The sequence below is a fragment of the Callithrix jacchus genome, chromosome 22, assembly GCF_049354715.1.
Source record: "Callithrix jacchus isolate 240 chromosome 22, calJac240_pri, whole genome shotgun sequence".
Classification (NCBI taxonomy): domain Eukaryota; kingdom Metazoa; phylum Chordata; class Mammalia; order Primates; family Cebidae; genus Callithrix; species Callithrix jacchus.
The window spans coordinates 9166916-9183641 of record NC_133523.1 but is presented as its reverse complement, the minus strand read 5'-3'; the positions used below and the strand labels follow the sequence as shown (position 1 = coordinate 9183641).

Here is a 16726-nt window from a genome sequence, read left to right as displayed (position 1 = left end):
ACTGCAACCTCTGCCTTCTGGGTTCAAGGAATTCTCTGGCCTCAGCTTCTCGAGCAGCTGGGATTTCAGGTGCCTGCCACCATACCTGGCTAATTTTTTGTATTTTTAGTAGAGACTGGGTTTCTCCATGTTGATTAGGCTGGTCTCAAACTCCCAACCTCAGGTGATCAGCCCACCTTGGCCTCCAAAAATGCTGGGATTACAGGCATGAGCCAACATGCCTGGCCCTTTTTTTTTGAGACAGAGTCTCTCTCCGTCGCCCAGGCTGGAGTGCGGTGGTGCAATCTTTGCTTACTGCAATCTCCACCTCCCAGATTCAAACAATTCTACTGCCTTGGCGTCCTGAGTAGCTGGGATTACAGGTGTTCGCCACCACGCCTGGCCTATTTTTGTATTTTTAGTAGAGATGGGGTTTCACCATGCTGGTCAGGCTGGTCTCAAACTGCTGACTACATGATCCTCCCACCTCCACCTTCCAAAGTGCTGGGATTACAGGTATGAGCCACCACACCAGCCCAATTGTACTCTTTTAGTTTTAGTTTAGTTTAGTTTGTTTTTGGGTTTTTTTTTTTTTTTTTTTTTTTTTTGAGACGAAGCTTCACTCTTGTCCAGGCTGTAGTGCAATGGCGTGACCTCAGTTTTCTGCAAACTCTGCCTCCCAGTTCAAATTATTTTCCTACCTCAGCCTCCCGAATAGCTGGGATTACAGGTGCCCACTATTATGCCCAGCTGATTCTTGCAATTTTATTAGAGAAGAGGTTTCACTGTGTTAGCCAGGCTGGTCTCGAACTCCTGACCTCAGGTAATTTGCTCTCCTGGGCCTCCCAAATTGGTGGGATTACAGGTGTCAGCCACTGTGCCTGGCTTCTTTTAGTTATTTTTAAATGTACAATTAAATTATTACTGAAGCTGGGCATGGTGGCTCACGCCTGTAATCCCAGTACTTTGGGAGGCTGAGGTGGGTTGATCACTTAAGGTCAGGAGTTCAAGACCAGCCTGGCCAACATGGTGAAACTCCTCCTCTAATAAAATTACAAAAATTGACCAGGCACTGTAGTCCCAGCTACTCAAGAGGCTGAGGCAGGAGAATAATTTGAACTGGGAGGCAGAGGTTGCAGAAAACTGAGGTGAGATCATGCCACTGCATGCCAGCCTGGGTGACAGAGTAAGATTCCATCTCATAAAAAAAATTATTGACATAGTCATCCTGTTGTGCCATCAATCTTGTACTGTCTTTATGTTCCCCTTGCAACCCTCCCAGAGGCAAAGGATTTCTGAGGATCAGAGAGGGAAATGGGCTTGCCTGGGGTCACACAGCAAGCTTGAGCAGAGCTGGGAGAGATTTTCTGGCCAGTGGGGTTTGCTTCTTCCTTAACCTTGAGGTGGCTGCATGTCTGAGTAGATCTGATCCTGGTGGTGCTCCAGGGCTCTGAACGCCTGTCTTTCCCCTGCTGTTCATCTTCTTTCAGGGTCCCCCTGGAAACCCAGGAATTCCAGGCCTCCCAGGAGCTGATGGCCCTCCGGTGAGAACCAGGAGCTGGGAAAAGGAGGAAGGAGAAAGGGGAAGCTTGGGAATTGGAATGGCAAATTTTGGCCTCTGATAACTTAGAATGTTTCTTCCCCAGGGTCACCCAGGCCATGAGGGCCCCACGGGAGAGAAAGGAGTCCAGGTGAGTGACCAGGAGGTTAGACAAGATTGGGAACAAGGGTCAGGAGGCAGGGCCTGGAGTCACGGGCCACAGAGGAGAATGATGGAGGCTCTCGGAATGTGGAAAGGATTGGCTAGAATGGCACTGACCTTGTCTTTCTCCCAGGGTCCACCAGGGTCGGCAGGCCCTCCAGGCTATCCTGGACCTCGAGGAGTGAAGGTAGGTGATATTGGGGGCTTGCAAGTAAGAGTGATTTACCAGCTTTGGGTTCAGGGATGCAGCTCCATTGGAAACTTCTGGATGTGTGCAGAAGGGAATCACACAGGCCAGATGTAGTGGGAGTGGGGTTTGGAGCTGCACAGCCAAGGACAGCCTTACAGTGTGGTTGTCACCTTGTTGAGAAGAGTTAAGCCCATTAGAGGCTGAACACATTTCTTTTTCTTTTTCTTTTTTTTTTTTTTTTCTTTATTTTTTGAGACAGAGTTTGTGGCCAGGCTGGAGTACAGTGGAGCCGTCTTGGATTACTGCAACCTCTGCCTCCTCCCGGGTTCAAGGAATTCTCTTGCCTCAGCCTCCCAGGTAGCTGGGACTAAAGGCATGTGCCTGCACGCCTGCCTGATTTTCGTATTTTTAGTGGAGGAAGGGTTTCACCATGTTGGCCAGGTTGGTCTCGAACTCCTGACCTCAGGTGATCTGCCTGCCTTGGCCTCCCAAAGCGCTGGATTGCAGTTGTAAACCACTGCACCTGGCCCGAGAATTGTGTTCTAACCCAAGCTCAGAACCATATAATCTACAAGCACAGTAATGCTGAGTTAAGCCAAGAGCTGCACCCTGGCTAAATAGAGGTACAGGGGCATTAGAGTTCACGTTCATATGGAAGCTGAGTCCAGTGACATTGTAGCCAAGTACAGATGTAATTTACCTGAACATGTGTGCATTAGACAAGCTTTGTCACACTGTAATCAAGGAATCAGCTACACTGCAGCAGGCCACAGAGTCTGGCAAGCATCACCCTCAGAGTTACATTGTAGCCAGGCATAGTTACATTTTAAAAATCATTTTTTAAAATGTTTTATTTTAGAGAGACCTAGCCTTCTCTGTTGACCATGCTGGAGTAGAGTAGCATAATACTGGCCCACTGCAGCCTTGAACTCCTGGGCTAAGTAATCCCCTCACGTTAGCCTCCTGAATGGCTAGGACTATAGGCATGTGCCATCAGGCTTGGCAGTTTTTTCGTTTGATGATGATGATGGTGGTTGAGACAGGGCTGTTGTCATTGTTGGAATACAGTGCCACCATCAGTTTGCTCATGAAGCCTGGAGTCCCAGCCGCAATCAATCCTCCCAGCTCACCCTCCTGGGTAACTGGAACTACAGGTGCATGTCACCATATCCGGCTTTTTTTTTTTTCTTCTTCTTCTTTTTGTACTTTTTGTAGAGATGAAGTTTTCCCATGTTGCCCAGGCTGATCTGAAACTCCTGGGCTCAAGCGATCCTCCTGCCTCTGCCTCCCAAAAAGGTGGGATTACAGGCATGAGCCACCATGCCCAGCCTGCAGTTCCATTAATTGACCCCCATGTTGTAGCTGAGTTTGGTTACATTGTAGCCAAAGCTAGAGAGCAACTGTTGTGGGGCCATCAGCCCAATTACATTTTGATCAAGTGAATTTCTCTGTGGCTGGCTATATTGTATCCAAGTGCCGTTTCATTGCTGAGCTCAGATACATCGTAGCCAAGTACAGTTTTCAGAACTGGGTGTGAGCAGCATCCAGACTTGCACTGAGCGTTCTCTCCTTAGCCAAGCACAGAGTCGCCTTGTAGCTGGCGTGGGGAACATTCCTTTGCCTGTGTAATGAGGTCCGGGCCTGGAATGCTCATCTGCCTTCTCCTGCCAGAAGGAACTGTGGACAAAGTGTCTCCAGGAGACCGGAATCACTTACTTGGAAATTTGGCTGTCCCCACACACCCCCGCACAGATGACCTTGGGAGGCCTCCAGTGGGGAGGGAGGGGACTCCGGGGAAAGATCATTTCTTCTGAAGCTGTCCCTCCCAGCTTCTGCCTAGCATCCTTTTGGGGACTGTCCTGGCTGCTTTAGAGCAGGGGACTGAGTTTGGGGTCCTTCTTAAGCAGGGCAGAGGCCTGAGAGCCTTTTTATTTTTCAGGGCACTTCAGGGAACCGGGGCCTCCAGGGGGAGAAAGGCGAGAAGGTGAGGAGAGAAGGAATTCATTCTGGGAGAAGGACCCCCCAGTCATAGGGTCCTGGTGGCATCCCTTCCCCGAGGCCCTCACTGCTAGCCTCTGTCTCTCCCACCAGGGAGAGGACGGCTTCCCGGGCTTCAAGGGTGACGTGGGGCTCAAAGGTGATCGGGTAAGACCAGCTGCAGATGAGGGGTGGTGTGGTTCTATGGGGCTGGAGGAAGACAGCAAGGGGATGACCTGGAGCTAGACAGAGCAGGAAGGACAAAAGATTAATATTAAAGATTCTCCTTTCTCTTCCAGGGGAAGCCTGGAGCCCCAGGTCCCCGGGGAGAGGATGGTCCCGAGGGGCCAAAGGGGCAGGAGGGGCTGGCTGGCGAGGAGGGGCCCCCAGGTTCAGCTGGGGAGAAGGTAAATGACTCTCCACCCTCCAGCCTCCCACAGTCAGGGTGTCCCCAGCCTTCTCCCTCTGCCCTTTGCCCTTGCCCTTTTATTATGCCTCCGACATCACGAGGCTGCTACCAACCTTGTCATCCTGATTCCTCAGCTCAGCATTACAGAACAATTTATTGCACGTAACTTAGGTGTTTATCTCCATAACTGCCACATGCAATAGGCATTTTCATCCCATTTTACAGACAAGGAAAACTGAGGCTTGGAATGGCTGAATGGCCTGCCCAAGGATGTGCCCCTAGCAGGCAGGAGCCAGGACTTGAAACTTGTTGCCCCAACTCCCATTCCATTAGCCCGTTCGCCATGCCCCAGCCAGCCTGACCTTTCTGCCTCTGACCTCCAGGTTGCAATTTCTCACCTTTGTCTCATAATCTCTCTGCAGGGCAAGCTTGGGGTGCCAGGCCTCCCAGGTTATCCAGGACGTCCTGGATCTAAGGTAGGAAGCTGGAGCTGGCGGTAGAGTTGGAGATGGGCAGGATTCAGAGACTAACATCTGGGGGCCCAGGCTGTGGTCTTGGGGGATGAGCTGCCCACCCCAAGGGTCATTGAAAGAATGCAAAATATGGGCTTTGCCCAGGCATAGTGGCTCATGCCTGTAATCCCAGAGCCCTGAGAAGCTGAGGTGGGAGGGTTGCTTGAGCCCAGGAGTTCAAGACCAGACTGGACAACAAGGCAAAACACTGTCTTTACAAAAACATACAAAAATTAGCCAGATGTGTCTGTGAATGGTAGCTCATGCCTGTAATCCTAACACTGTGGGGGTAGAGGCAGATGGATCACTTGAGATCAGGAGTTTGAGACCAGCCTGGCCAATGTGGTAAAACCCCATCTCTACTAAAAATCCAAAAAAATTAGCCAGGCTTGATAGCAGGTACTTGTAATCCCAGCTACCCGGGAGGCTGAGGCAGAATTGTTTGAGCCCAGGAGGCAAAGGTTGCAGTGAGCCAAGAGTGTACCACTAGCCCGGGCGCGGTGGCTCATGCCTATAATCCCAGCACTTTGGGAGGCCGAGGCGGGTGGATCACAAGGTCAAGAGATTGAGACCATCCTGGTCAACAAGGTGAAACCCCGTCTCTACTAAAAATACAAAAATTAGCTGGGTATGGTGGCACGCGCCTGTAGTCCCAGCTACTGAGGAGGCTGAGGCAGGAGAATTGCTTGAACCCAGGAGGCGGAGGTTGTGGTGAGCCATTGCACTCCAGCCTGGGTAACAAGAGCAAAATTCCATCTCAAAAAAAAAAAAATTGCACCACTGCACTCCAGCCTGGTGATAAAAGGAGATACCATCTTAAAAAAAAAAATAGCCAAATGCGGTCCCAGTTACCTAGCTGCTTGGGAGGCTGAGATGTGAGGATCACCTGAGCCCAGGGAGATTGAGGCTGCAGTGAGCTATGATGGAGCCACTGTACCCCAGCCTGGGCGACTCTGTCTCAAAAAAATTTTTCAAAAAGTGAGCTTTGGTGCTGGGCACAGTTGATCCCAGAACTTTGGGAGGCTGAGGCGGGTGGATCTCGAGGTCAGGAATTCAAGACCAGTCTAGCCAAGATTGTGAAACCCCATCTCTACTAAGAATACAAAAATTATTCAGGCATGGTGTCAGGTGCCTGTAATCCCAGCTACTCTGGAGGCTGAGCCAGGGAATTGCTTGAACCCAGGAGGCGGAGATTGCAGTGAGCCGAGATTGCACCACTGCACTACAGCCTGGGCAATGGAGTGAGCCTTCCTTCATTTCAAAAAAAATGAGCTTTGGCATCAGACAGACTTGGGCTCAAATACCCTCTTACCTGCCACGTGATATTGGGCAAGTTTCTTGAGCCTGTTTTCTCTGCTGTGAAACATCCCAGTAATTTCTACCTCATCAATTTGATTACAATAATGTTGATCATGGTGACAATGACAATGATTATAAAACTGTAGAATCCTTTTATTTGACATGATTAAGTTTCATTCACCAACAGTCAGTTAAGGGGGAGAATCATAGAATCATGAAATACACATCTTACATATCTTGAATTAATTATAACTTGTAGTCAAATGTACTTATGCAGAAACATTCTTACATAAAAACAACATTTGTTTGCCAGTGTTTCGATGGGTGAGGATACTGATGAGATTCATTTTTCTGCCTAAACTATATCCATATTATATCACTGATGAGTTCTGTTTCTACAGAGTAGAGCAGGAACATAAAGACATTTGGGGCCAGGCACAGTGGTTCACACCTGTAATTTCAGCACTTTGGGAGGCCGAGGTGGGTGGATCACCTGAGGTCAGGAGTTCACCACCCCCCTGGCCAACATGGCGGAACCTCATCTCTACTAAAAATACAAGAATTAGCTGGGCATGGTGGAGGGCGCCTATAATCCCAGCTACCCAGAGGCTGTGGCAGGAGAACTGCTTGAGCCCAGGAATTGGAGGTTATAGTGAGCTGAGATCATGTCACTTACTCCACCCTACACAACAGAGTGAGACTCTGTCTCAAGAAAAAAAAAAGACATTTGGGAAGATATTTTAGTGCAGAATCCTCAGAGTTCCATATTTTTGCTCTATGGAACTACATTGAATTTGGCAGCACTTTTGTGTGTGTGTGATTTCCCTTCACGTTGAATCCTTTCCCTTTAACTAGTTTTTTCTTTTTTCTTTTTCTTTCTTTCTTTCTTTTTTTTTTTTTTTTGAGACGGAGTTTCACTCTTGTTACCCAGGCTGGAGTGCAATGGTGTGATCTCAGCTCACCGCAACCTCCGCCTCCTGGGTTCAGGCAATTCTCCTGCCTCAACCTCCTGAGTAGCTGGGATTACAGGCACGCACCACTGTGCCCAGCTAATTTTTTGTATTTTTAGTAGAGACGGGGTTTCATCACTTTGACCAGGATGGTCTCGATCTCTTGACCTCGTGATCCACCCGCCTTGGCCTCCCAAAGTGCTGGGATTACAGGCTTGAGCCACCGCGCCCGGCTCTTTTTTCTTTTTAATGATCGGGGAAAATCTTTTAACTTAGTTTTAATAGATAACTTTTCCTTCCTTCCTTCCTTCCTTCCTTCCTTCCTTCCTTCCTTCCTTCCTTCCTTCCACCCTTCCTTCCTTCTTTCCTTCCCTCCCTCCCTCCCTCTCTCTTTTCTTTTTTCTTTCTTTCTTTTCTTTTTCTCTTTCTTTTCTTTCAGACAAGGTGTCACTCTGTCATTCAGGCTCAAGTGCAGTAGTACAATCATAGCTCATTGCAGCCTCCAATTCTCGGACTCAAGAGTCCTCATGCCTCAGCCTTCTGAGAGGCTGGGAACCACAGGCACACACCACCATGCCTAATGGTTTTTTAAGTTCTTTACAGAGACAGCGTCTTGCTATGTTGCCCAGGCTGGTCTCAAACTCCCAACTTCAAGTGATTCTCCTACTTCAGCCTCCCAAAGTGCTGGGATTACAAACATAAGCCACTGTACTTGGCACAGACTAAGGTTTTAGAAAGTCCTTGTGTGCATGTGTGCAGGATCCTTGAAGAGCGTAGGGGCCAGCTGTGGTGGCTCACACCTGTAATCCCAGCACTTTCAGAGGCTGAGGTGGGAGAATCACTAGAGGCCAGGAGTTCGAGACCAGCCTGGGCAACACAGTGAGACCTCATATCTATTAAAAAATTATTTTAAAAATTAGTTGGGCATGGTGGTGTGCACCTGTAGTCCCAGCTATTCAGGAGGTTGAGGTAGGAGGATCACTTGACTCAAGAAGGTGGAAGCTGCAGTGAGCTATGATTGTACCACTGCACTCCAGCCTGGGTGACAAAGTGAGACTCTGTCTCTAAAGAAAAGGAAAAAAAAATGAGTATAGGGACCATGGAGCCCCTAGATGGGAAGGGAGGGTAGAGGGAGCCTGGAATGGAATTTGAGACTGGATGCCACCCGCACCCAGGTGACTTGGCAAATCTCTTTTCTGATCTGAACTCAGTCTGCACAGTGAAGAGTGTGAGAGGATAGCAGAGCTTCTGATGTCTTCCCCCAAGTGGAGGGAAGGTTCCTCCGGCATGGACTGGAGTCAGTTAACAAATATTAAAAAGCACTCACTGTGTGCCAGGCAGTGGGGAGTAAGACCAGTGAGCTATGTCCCAGTGAAGGAAAACAGGCATTGAATAAGTGACTAAGAGTCATTTCAATGCAAGAGTTCTTGGGAAAACAAAATAGCACAATGTGACAGACAGAGGGTGACTTGGGCAATGTGTGAAAGTCAGGATGGCGGAAGAAAGGCATTCTCAGGAGGTGACATCTGAGTGAGACCTAAATGGCCAGGAGTGGCTGACTGTGTGGAGACCTAGAAGAACAGCATTTCAGGCAAAGAGAGCAGCCAGTGCAAAGGCCCTGAAGCAGGAACATACTGCTGTGCCCAAGGAACATCGAGGAGGCCAGTTTTGCTGGAGAGAAATAAGAAGGGAGGAGAGGAAGGGAGAGGAGAGAAGAGGGCTGCCTTGGAGGAGGCTGGGGCTGGAGACCAAGGAAGCTTCTGGAATCAGTGACCTGGAAATGCCCCAAAGGACGGTATGAGGGGTCAGTTCCATGCACCACTCACTCTTTACCCTCATGTCTTCTTTCTAATTCTCTCCACTCAGGGATCCGTTGGATTTCCGGGGCCCCTGGGACCCATAGGAGAGAAAGGGAAGTCGGTGAGTCATGACCAGGGTAAGGGAGAGGGGCTTGTCCGAGGGGAACAGCATGTGTGGACGTGCCTGATGATGGTGGACCCTGGGTGTCTGTGTCTATGCCTGGAAGCACTTATGTGCACACATGCTATTATATGCAATGCATGACACATGTAAGTGATCACACATGGTATTACTGTAAATATGACCATAAGTACATGTATGTGTGTTTCATCTGTCTTTCAATATAGATCAGACAAGGTTTGAGTACTGCAGCCTGCAGGCCTGTGCCTGGGCAAACAAGGGCATGGTGGTGGGCATAAATGTGTGCAAGAAGCTTGTACACACATGTGAAAGGACATGTGTATACACGTGTGTGCTTCTGTGCACACTGAGTGATGTGTATACAGGCATGTATTGTATTCATGTTGCTATGTGTGTATTGTAATAGTGTTAATGAACATTGTATACATGTACATGAGTGTACGTATGCTGCTGTGCTTACCAGGACAAGGTCCTCAGATGAATCCAGGCATGCATGTGTTTACAGGGGTATACATGTGTACAAAAGATCTATTGTATGATGAGTTCTTTGTCTCATCTTCAGGCTATGGGTTGCCAAATGCATGCCATGATTGCAAGCAATCATGTATGCATACTGCACAGCTGTGATAAATATATGTCTGTAGGCAAACATGCTTGCACATTTGGACTCTGTAGATGCAATGAGAGCTGTAATTGTGTGTTTGTGATCTTTGCGTGGCTGTGAGTGTAAGTTGTATTTGTGTGTATGTGTATGACTGAAAGGCTTGTGAATGAATGTGTGGCTGACACCTTTCTGGGTCTGTGACTAGGTGCCGTTTTGTGTTTGTCCTGCCTTCGCACTCTAATTCTCTTTTGCTTTCTCTCTTACAATTTATTTTCAGGGAAAGGCAGGACAGCCAGGGCTGGAAGGAGAGCGGGGACCACCAGTAAGAAAATAGAGAGTGCCCCTACCCCGCTGGGACTTCAGGACAGGGCTGGGAAGGAGAGGTGGTGGAGGGATCATCAGTGGGCAGGGAAAGGGTTTCAGTTATATCAATGACCCTGGTGGGGTGGGAGAGGGAGTCACAAGGGGAGGGGACCTGGAAGACTCGGTCCCATCTCCCAGGCTCCCCCACCACCTCACATCTGATCTTTGCCTTTTTTTTTTTTTTTTTTTTACTCAGGGCTCCCGTGGAGAGAGGGGGCAACCAGGTGCCACAGGGCAACCAGGCCCCAAGGTATGGGATGGTTGGGGATGGTTGGGCAATCAAGGCCCCCCAGGCCCCAGGCTCAGCTAGTCCCTCCCAATTTTTCTCAGTTGAGTTTGTTCTGGGGCCTGAGTCTCATTTACTCTGTCCTAGGGTGATGTGGGCCAGGACGGGTCCCCTGGCATCCCTGGAGAAAAGGTGAGTGTGTGTGCGTGTGTGCGTGTGTGTGTGTGAGAGAGAGAGAGAGAGAGAGAGACTCTGAGTGGAGGACAAGCCCAGGAGATGAAGAGATATTATAATGCAGTGGGAAGACCACAGCTTCATTGGGCATGGTGGTGCCTGCCTGTAGTTCTAGCTACTCGGGAGGCTGAGATGAGAGCATCACCTGAGCCCAGGAGATGGAAGCTGCAGTGAGCTATGATCACACCACTGCACTCCAACTTGGGTGACAGAGCAAGACTCCATCATTAAAAAAGAAAAAAGAAGGAGCACAGCCTCTGAAGTCAGAGAGCCATGAGTTCAAGTCCTGACTCTGCCACTCACCTACTGTGTGACATTGGGCAAGACACTTAACCTCTCTGTGCCTTAGTTTTCTCCTCTGTAAAATGGAAGTAACCTTAGTCTCCATCCTAAAGGGCTGCAGTAGTTAATAAAATGACTTGCTATGCGGAGCCTGGCAGGCAGTAAGCACTCAGTATGTGCTGGCTCCTGTTGTTGCTGTGTCTGGCTCAGGGAGTGGGCAGTCAGGCAGGAGGGATGAGATAATGACTTCAGTTCCATTTCAGGGCCTCCCTGGTCTGCAAGGCCCTCCAGGATTCCCCGGGCCAAAGGGCCCCCCTGTGAGTGACGTCACCCTCATTGTGGATCAGGCGGGTGGAGGATGTGGGAAGGGAGGAAGCCCTGTATCTGTGCCCCAACTCTTTCCTACCTCATCCCCCAGGGTCACCAAGGTAAAGATGGACGACCAGGGCACCCTGGACAGAGAGGAGAATTGGTGAGTAACCCCTCAACCTTTGATACCTGATCCTTTTTTTTTTTTTTTTTTTTAATGGGATGGAGTCTCGCTCTGTCGCTCAGGCTAGAGTGCAGTAGGGCGATCTCAGCTCACTGCAACCTTCGCCTCCGGGGTTCAAGCAATTCTCCTGCCTCAGCCTCCCGAGTGGGACTACAGGCGTGTGCCACCATGCCTGGCTATTTTTTGTGTTTTTAGTAGAGACGGGGCTTCATCATGTTGGCCAGGCTGGTCTCGAACTCTTGGCTTCGAGTGACCCCACCCACTTCGACTTCCCAAAGTGCTGGGATTACAGGCGTGAGCCACTGCGCCTGGCCAGATTCCTGATCCTATCAGGCCTTTCCCGTCTCCCCCTCCCCCATCCCTTTCCCATGTAACACCCCCTCTCACCATTTAATTTTTCTCTCTAGGGCTTCCAAGGTCAGACAGGCCCGCCTGGACCAGCTGGTGTCTTGGGCCCTCAGGTCAGCGTGGACTCCTTAAACTTCCCTTGTTTTGTACCAGTTGGGGGATATTTAGAAGGCAGCTGGACACCTGAGCATCTCCCCCAGGCCACCCTCACTCAAGAGGAGCCTTCTTCCTCACCAGGGAAAGACAGGAGAAGTGGGACCTCTGGGTGAAAGGGGGCCTCCGGGCCCCCCTGGACCTCCTGGTGAACAAGGTCTTCCTGGCCTGGAAGGCAGAGAGGGAGCCAAGGTGAGACACTGTCTACTGGAGATCGTGGCTGAACATCCAAGATCAACCAAGGGCTCAGAATCAGTCTCGTGGGGAAGGGGCCCTGAGTCACAGACTGGGAGGAGACAGCCCCTCCCTGGAGCTTGACTTCCCGCCTTTCCACTTCTGCAGGGGGAACTAGGATCACCAGGACCCCTTGGGAAGGAAGGGCCAGCTGGACCCAGGGGCTTTCCTGGCCCCAAGGGGGCCCCTGGGGACCCAGTGAGTATCTTTGGAAACCCTCTTGCCTGTCCCTTAGAGAAGGAAAGGATGGGGGGCCGCAGGGGGATGGAGGAATGGCATTTAGAGTAGGGGAAATGATGAAAGAAAAAAGATGGCGGCGGGAACTGGGAAAGGCAGACCCCTCAAAGCTCAGGAGAGGAGTGAGGACTGTGAGCTCCCCCTAGAGGAAAACAGGACTTGGGGACACCCTTGGGAGTCTCTTGACTGTAAATTATCTCCTCCTTCAGGGACCTACTGGTTTGAAGGGTGACAAGGGACCCCCAGGGCCCGTCGGGGCCAATGTAAGTATAACCCTATGTGCTGGGGAGGGGGCAGGGTGGAGGGGACTCAAGGTGTCTTGGAAGCTTGACACTGTCGTGATAAAACCCATGATGGAGACCGAGGTGGGTGGATCAGTTGAGGTCAGGAGTTTGAGACCAGCCTGACCAACATGGTGGAAACCTCTTTCTACTCAAAATACAAAAATTAGCCAGACATGGTGGTGGATGCCTGTAATCCCAGCTACTCTGGAGGCTGAGGCAGGAGAATCTCTTGAACCTGGGCGGTGGAGGTTGTAGTGAGCCGAGATCAGTTCTGTTGCTCACTGGCTGGGCAGTTGTATTCCTTGGCAAGCCTCAGTTTCCTTGTCTGTAAAATAGCCATGATGAGAAGCCTCATCTCAAGTATGATCACAAGCCTCAATGAGACAATTTATCCAACAAATACTTACCTGTGTGTTGGCCACCAACATATAAAAACCCTTTTTCTTGGGCCAGGCGTGGTGGCTCATGCTTGTAATCCCAGCACTTTGGAAGGCTGAGGCTGGAGGATTGCTGGAGCCCAGGAGTTTGAGGCCAGCCTGGGTAACATAGCAGACTCTGTCTCTACCAATACATACATACACATATATATACATATATCCATACACACAAATACATATGTATGTATGTGTGTATATGTGTATATATGTATATAAATATATGTGTGTGTATATATGTAGATAAATACATGTATGTGTGTATTTATATGTGTGTGTCTGTGTGTGTGTATAGGCTGCCAAGAGGACTTTGGCTTTTGCTCTAAGTGATATGGGAACCATGGAGTGTTCTTGAGCAGAAGAGGAACGTGCCTTGCCCCTCACATGCTCACAGGCACCTCTGGCTGCTGCAGGAAGGGAACGAGTTAGATACCATCCTGATAATCACAGAACTCAGTGCCTGGTGGCTTAAAAACCCTCCATAAAGGAGGGCTACTGCTCATATTATTCTTGATCTGTTACCTCTGTTTTCAGGGCTCCCCTGGTGAGCGGGGTCCTTTGGGCCCAGCAGGAGGCATTGGACTTCCTGGCCAAAGTGGCAACCAAGGCCCCATTGGGCCTGCAGGCGAGAAGGGGTCCCCAGTAAGTGACCTGCCCATCCCATTCCTAGGGCCCCCTCAGGGTCTGGCCGTGCCACATCCCAGGACTGGGCTCCTGCAGGACATTCCTCCCCTGACATCCCCCTTTCCATTCCCCACAACAGGGAGAACGTGGTCCCCCTGGCGCCACTGGCAAGGATGGGATCCCAGGGCCCTTAGGGCCTCTGGGACCCTCTGGAGCTGCTGGGCCTTCTGGCGAGGAAGGGGACAAGGTGAGGGGTTCACAGAGAGAAAGGGTCCAGGGGAGAATGGGGGTGAATGGCAGCTGGGTCCTTCATCCCATTTCCTCTGCAGGGGGACGTGGGCGCCCCCGGTCACAAGGGGATCAAAGGCGATAAAGGAGATGCGGTGAGTGGAGATCCCCAGTGAGGCGGGGCGGGCAGGTAGCAGAAGAGAGGAGGCCAGGGACGTAGAGATCATTTCTATGGGGTAGGAGAGGCCATGGAGTTTCCTGCCTTCCCAGGCACCATCTTGACACCTACATGCAACAAAAGGTACTTGAGCTGGCTAGAGCAATGGGGCCACAGAACCCAACTGCAGACAGGCTAAGGATAGCTGGGGCTCCTGAAGAACTGGAAAGGCACTGGGGTGGGGGTGAACTCCTTCTCCCTTCTTAGTGACACGTTCTTCCCTCTGCCTGTGACTCCGCATGGCAGGCGCTGAGGCATCTGATTCCAGTGTCTCCCATCACTGAGCCAGCTTTGCCCCTGGTCTTGGTAGAACTTGTGGGGAAAGATCCTGATGGCCAGGGCTGGGCTTAGGACAGATGTCTGTCTCTGGTCCCATTAGCTGGTGGCTGAGAAGCCAGGATTTGGGGGGATGCAGCTGTTGCTGCCGGGTAGGGGAAGTTGTTCTCATGAAGGGTGTGGGCAGGGAGGTGCTGATTGATATTTCCAGTGCCCTCTCTGATCTTAAACCTGAGGGAGTTTTTTATTCTGTTTCCTGTTCTCCCAGGGCCCACCTGGACCAGCAGGGATACGGGGTCCTGCAGGACACCCAGGTCCCCCAGTGAGTGCTTACGGCTTTGTTGTCCTTCTCTGGACCCTTGATGGGAAGGGATACTGGGTGCAAATGACAGTGGAAACTCACCGACTCAATTGCAACCCCAGACCCAACCCTGGTCCTCCCCCAATGCCGACACCCGGTGTGAACTCAACCCCAGAATCTGACTCAATCCCAACCCAACCATGTGTCCCCTCAATACCAACACCCAATGTGAACGCACCCCGAGTCTGATTGAGTCTCGACCTCATCCTCAACCTTAATCTGCCCCCCTATATTGATGCCCAATGTGAATTCAACCCTACAATTGGACTCAGTTCCAACCTAAACCCAGCTCTGAACCCCATTTTAGCCCCATCTCAACTCTGCTCATGACCTTAACCTCAGTCCTACTCAAACCTGATCTTCGTCCAGGCGTGGTGGCTCCTGCCAGTAATCCCAGTACTTTCGGAGGCCAAGGCGGGTGGATCACCTGAGGTCAGGAGTTCGAGACCAGCCTGGCCAAATAGCGAAACCCCATCTCTACTAAAAATACAAAAAAAGTTAGTTGGACTTGGTGGCAGGCGCCTATAATCCCAGCTACTCAGGAGGCTGTAACAGGAGAATTGCTTGAATCCAGGAGGCAGAGATTGCAGTGAGCCAAGATTTGCACCACTGCACTCCACCCATCTCAAAAAAAAAAAAAAAGCCAGGCATGGGTGGCACACACTTGTAATCCCAGCTACTCGGGAGGCTGAAGCAGGAGAATTGCTTGAATTGGGGAGGCAGAGGTTGCAGTGAGCCAAGGTCTGCACTCCAGCCTGGATGACAGAGTGAGACTCCTTAAAACAAAATGAAACAGGCCGGGCATGGTGGCTCACGCCTATAATCCCAGCACTTTGGGAGGCCGAGGTGGGTGGATCACAAGGTCAAGAGATCGAGACCATCCTGGTCAACAAGGTGAAACCCTGTCTCTACTAAAAATACAAAAATTAGCTGGGCATGGTGGTGCGCACCTGTAGTCCCAGCTACTCAGGAGGCTGAGGCAGGAGAATTGCTTGAACCCAGGAGGCGGAGGTTGTGGTCAGCCAAGATCGCGCCATTGCACTCCAGCCTGGGTAACAAGAGCGAAACTCCGTCTCAAAAGGAAAAAAAAAAAGCAAAATGAAGCAAGCAAAAACAACCAACCAAACAAATCTCTTAAACAAGCCATGACCCAGACCTCTCCTTTTTGTTTGTTTATTAACAAACTATAGGAACATACAGCCCTATTTTTAACCCCGGCTCTGACCCACTCTTCCAATGCTGACCCCAGACCTGAACTCAGACTTTGAATATGACCCTGGCCCCAACCTTGGCCCCAACCTTAAACCCAATGCTAAATCCCATCTCAACCCCATTTGAACCCTGCCCGTGAACTGAATCCAACTCACTGCTTAACACCTTGACTCAACCCTTGACTTCATTCCAAAGCCCCATTCCTTAACCTGGACCCCAACTCCAAACTCAACCCTGACCCTCCCTAAACTTAATCTGAACCCTGACTCTGACCCTTAACCTCAGTCCTGACCCTTGAGCCTCACTGTACACTAATCCCTGACTCAGATCCCAAATATGACCCTGTCTGCATTCTTCCAGGGAGCAGACGGGGCTCAGGGGCGCCGGGGACCCCCAGGCCTCTTTGGGCAGAAAGGAGATGATGGAGTCAGAGGCTTTGTGGGGGTGATTGGCCCTCCTGGATTGCAGGTAGGTGTCTGGGTTTGGGGTTGGCACCTCTGAGTCTCCCTACCTGGTGCCCCAATCTTGCTTCTTTGTTCCACAGGGGCTGCCAGGCCCTCCTGGAGAGAAAGGGGAGGTTGGAGATGTTGGGTCCATGGTATGCACTCTCAGGGAAAGGTTGGGGGTGGGGGGAGGATGGTGGCGTTATAGGGTTGGGGGAGGCATTAGATTCATTTGAGGGACATTGTCACTTTAAGGTCCTTAAGGGTAAGTAGCATCGAGAGTGGTATCTGTGGTCACCGTGGCCTTTTGGGGGCCATGGAGTCACTGGATACTATTCTGACCCTTCCACAGGGTCCCCATGGAGCTCCAGGTCCTCGGGGTCCCCAAGGCCCCAGTGGCTCAGAGGTGAGAACTCTTGGGGGGCCAAGATGGTTCAGAGATGGTGACACCCATTTCCTAGTAAGAGGATGTAAGAGGATGTTGGGATTCCACAGTCCCATTCCTACCCCTTGC

General features: G+C 50.7%; 1 protein-coding gene across 3 annotated transcripts in view; it reads left to right on the top strand.

Annotated features, from left to right (window-relative positions):
• Window positions 1-16726, top strand: part of COL5A3 (collagen type V alpha 3 chain) — a 52332-nt gene that overhangs the window by 20672 nt on the left and 14934 nt on the right. For 2 of the 3 annotated variants that reach the window (XM_035284227.3, XM_035284228.3), the window contains 24 exons: window positions 1470-1523; window positions 1626-1670; window positions 1815-1868; window positions 3811-3855; window positions 3963-4016; window positions 4148-4255; window positions 4680-4733; window positions 8885-8938; window positions 9841-9885; window positions 10123-10176; window positions 10300-10344; window positions 10932-10985; window positions 11087-11140; window positions 11569-11622; window positions 11747-11854; window positions 12005-12094; window positions 12343-12396; window positions 13386-13493; window positions 13615-13722; window positions 13805-13858; window positions 14465-14518; window positions 16130-16237; window positions 16314-16367; window positions 16565-16618. In XM_035284227.3, the coding sequence (XP_035140118.3) occupies window positions 1470-1523; window positions 1626-1670; window positions 1815-1868; window positions 3811-3855; window positions 3963-4016; window positions 4148-4255; window positions 4680-4733; window positions 8885-8938; window positions 9841-9885; window positions 10123-10176; window positions 10300-10344; window positions 10932-10985; window positions 11087-11140; window positions 11569-11622; window positions 11747-11854; window positions 12005-12094; window positions 12343-12396; window positions 13386-13493; window positions 13615-13722; window positions 13805-13858; window positions 14465-14518; window positions 16130-16237; window positions 16314-16367; window positions 16565-16618 (1566 nt within the window). The remainder of the gene's footprint in view (window positions 1-1469; window positions 1524-1625; window positions 1671-1814; window positions 1869-3810; window positions 3856-3962; window positions 4017-4147; window positions 4256-4679; window positions 4734-8884; window positions 8939-9840; window positions 9886-10122; window positions 10177-10299; window positions 10345-10931; window positions 10986-11086; window positions 11141-11568; window positions 11623-11746; window positions 11855-12004; window positions 12095-12342; window positions 12397-13385; window positions 13494-13614; window positions 13723-13804; window positions 13859-14464; window positions 14519-16129; window positions 16238-16313; window positions 16368-16564; window positions 16619-16726) is intronic. The other variant, XM_078360509.1, reaches the window with a different exon arrangement.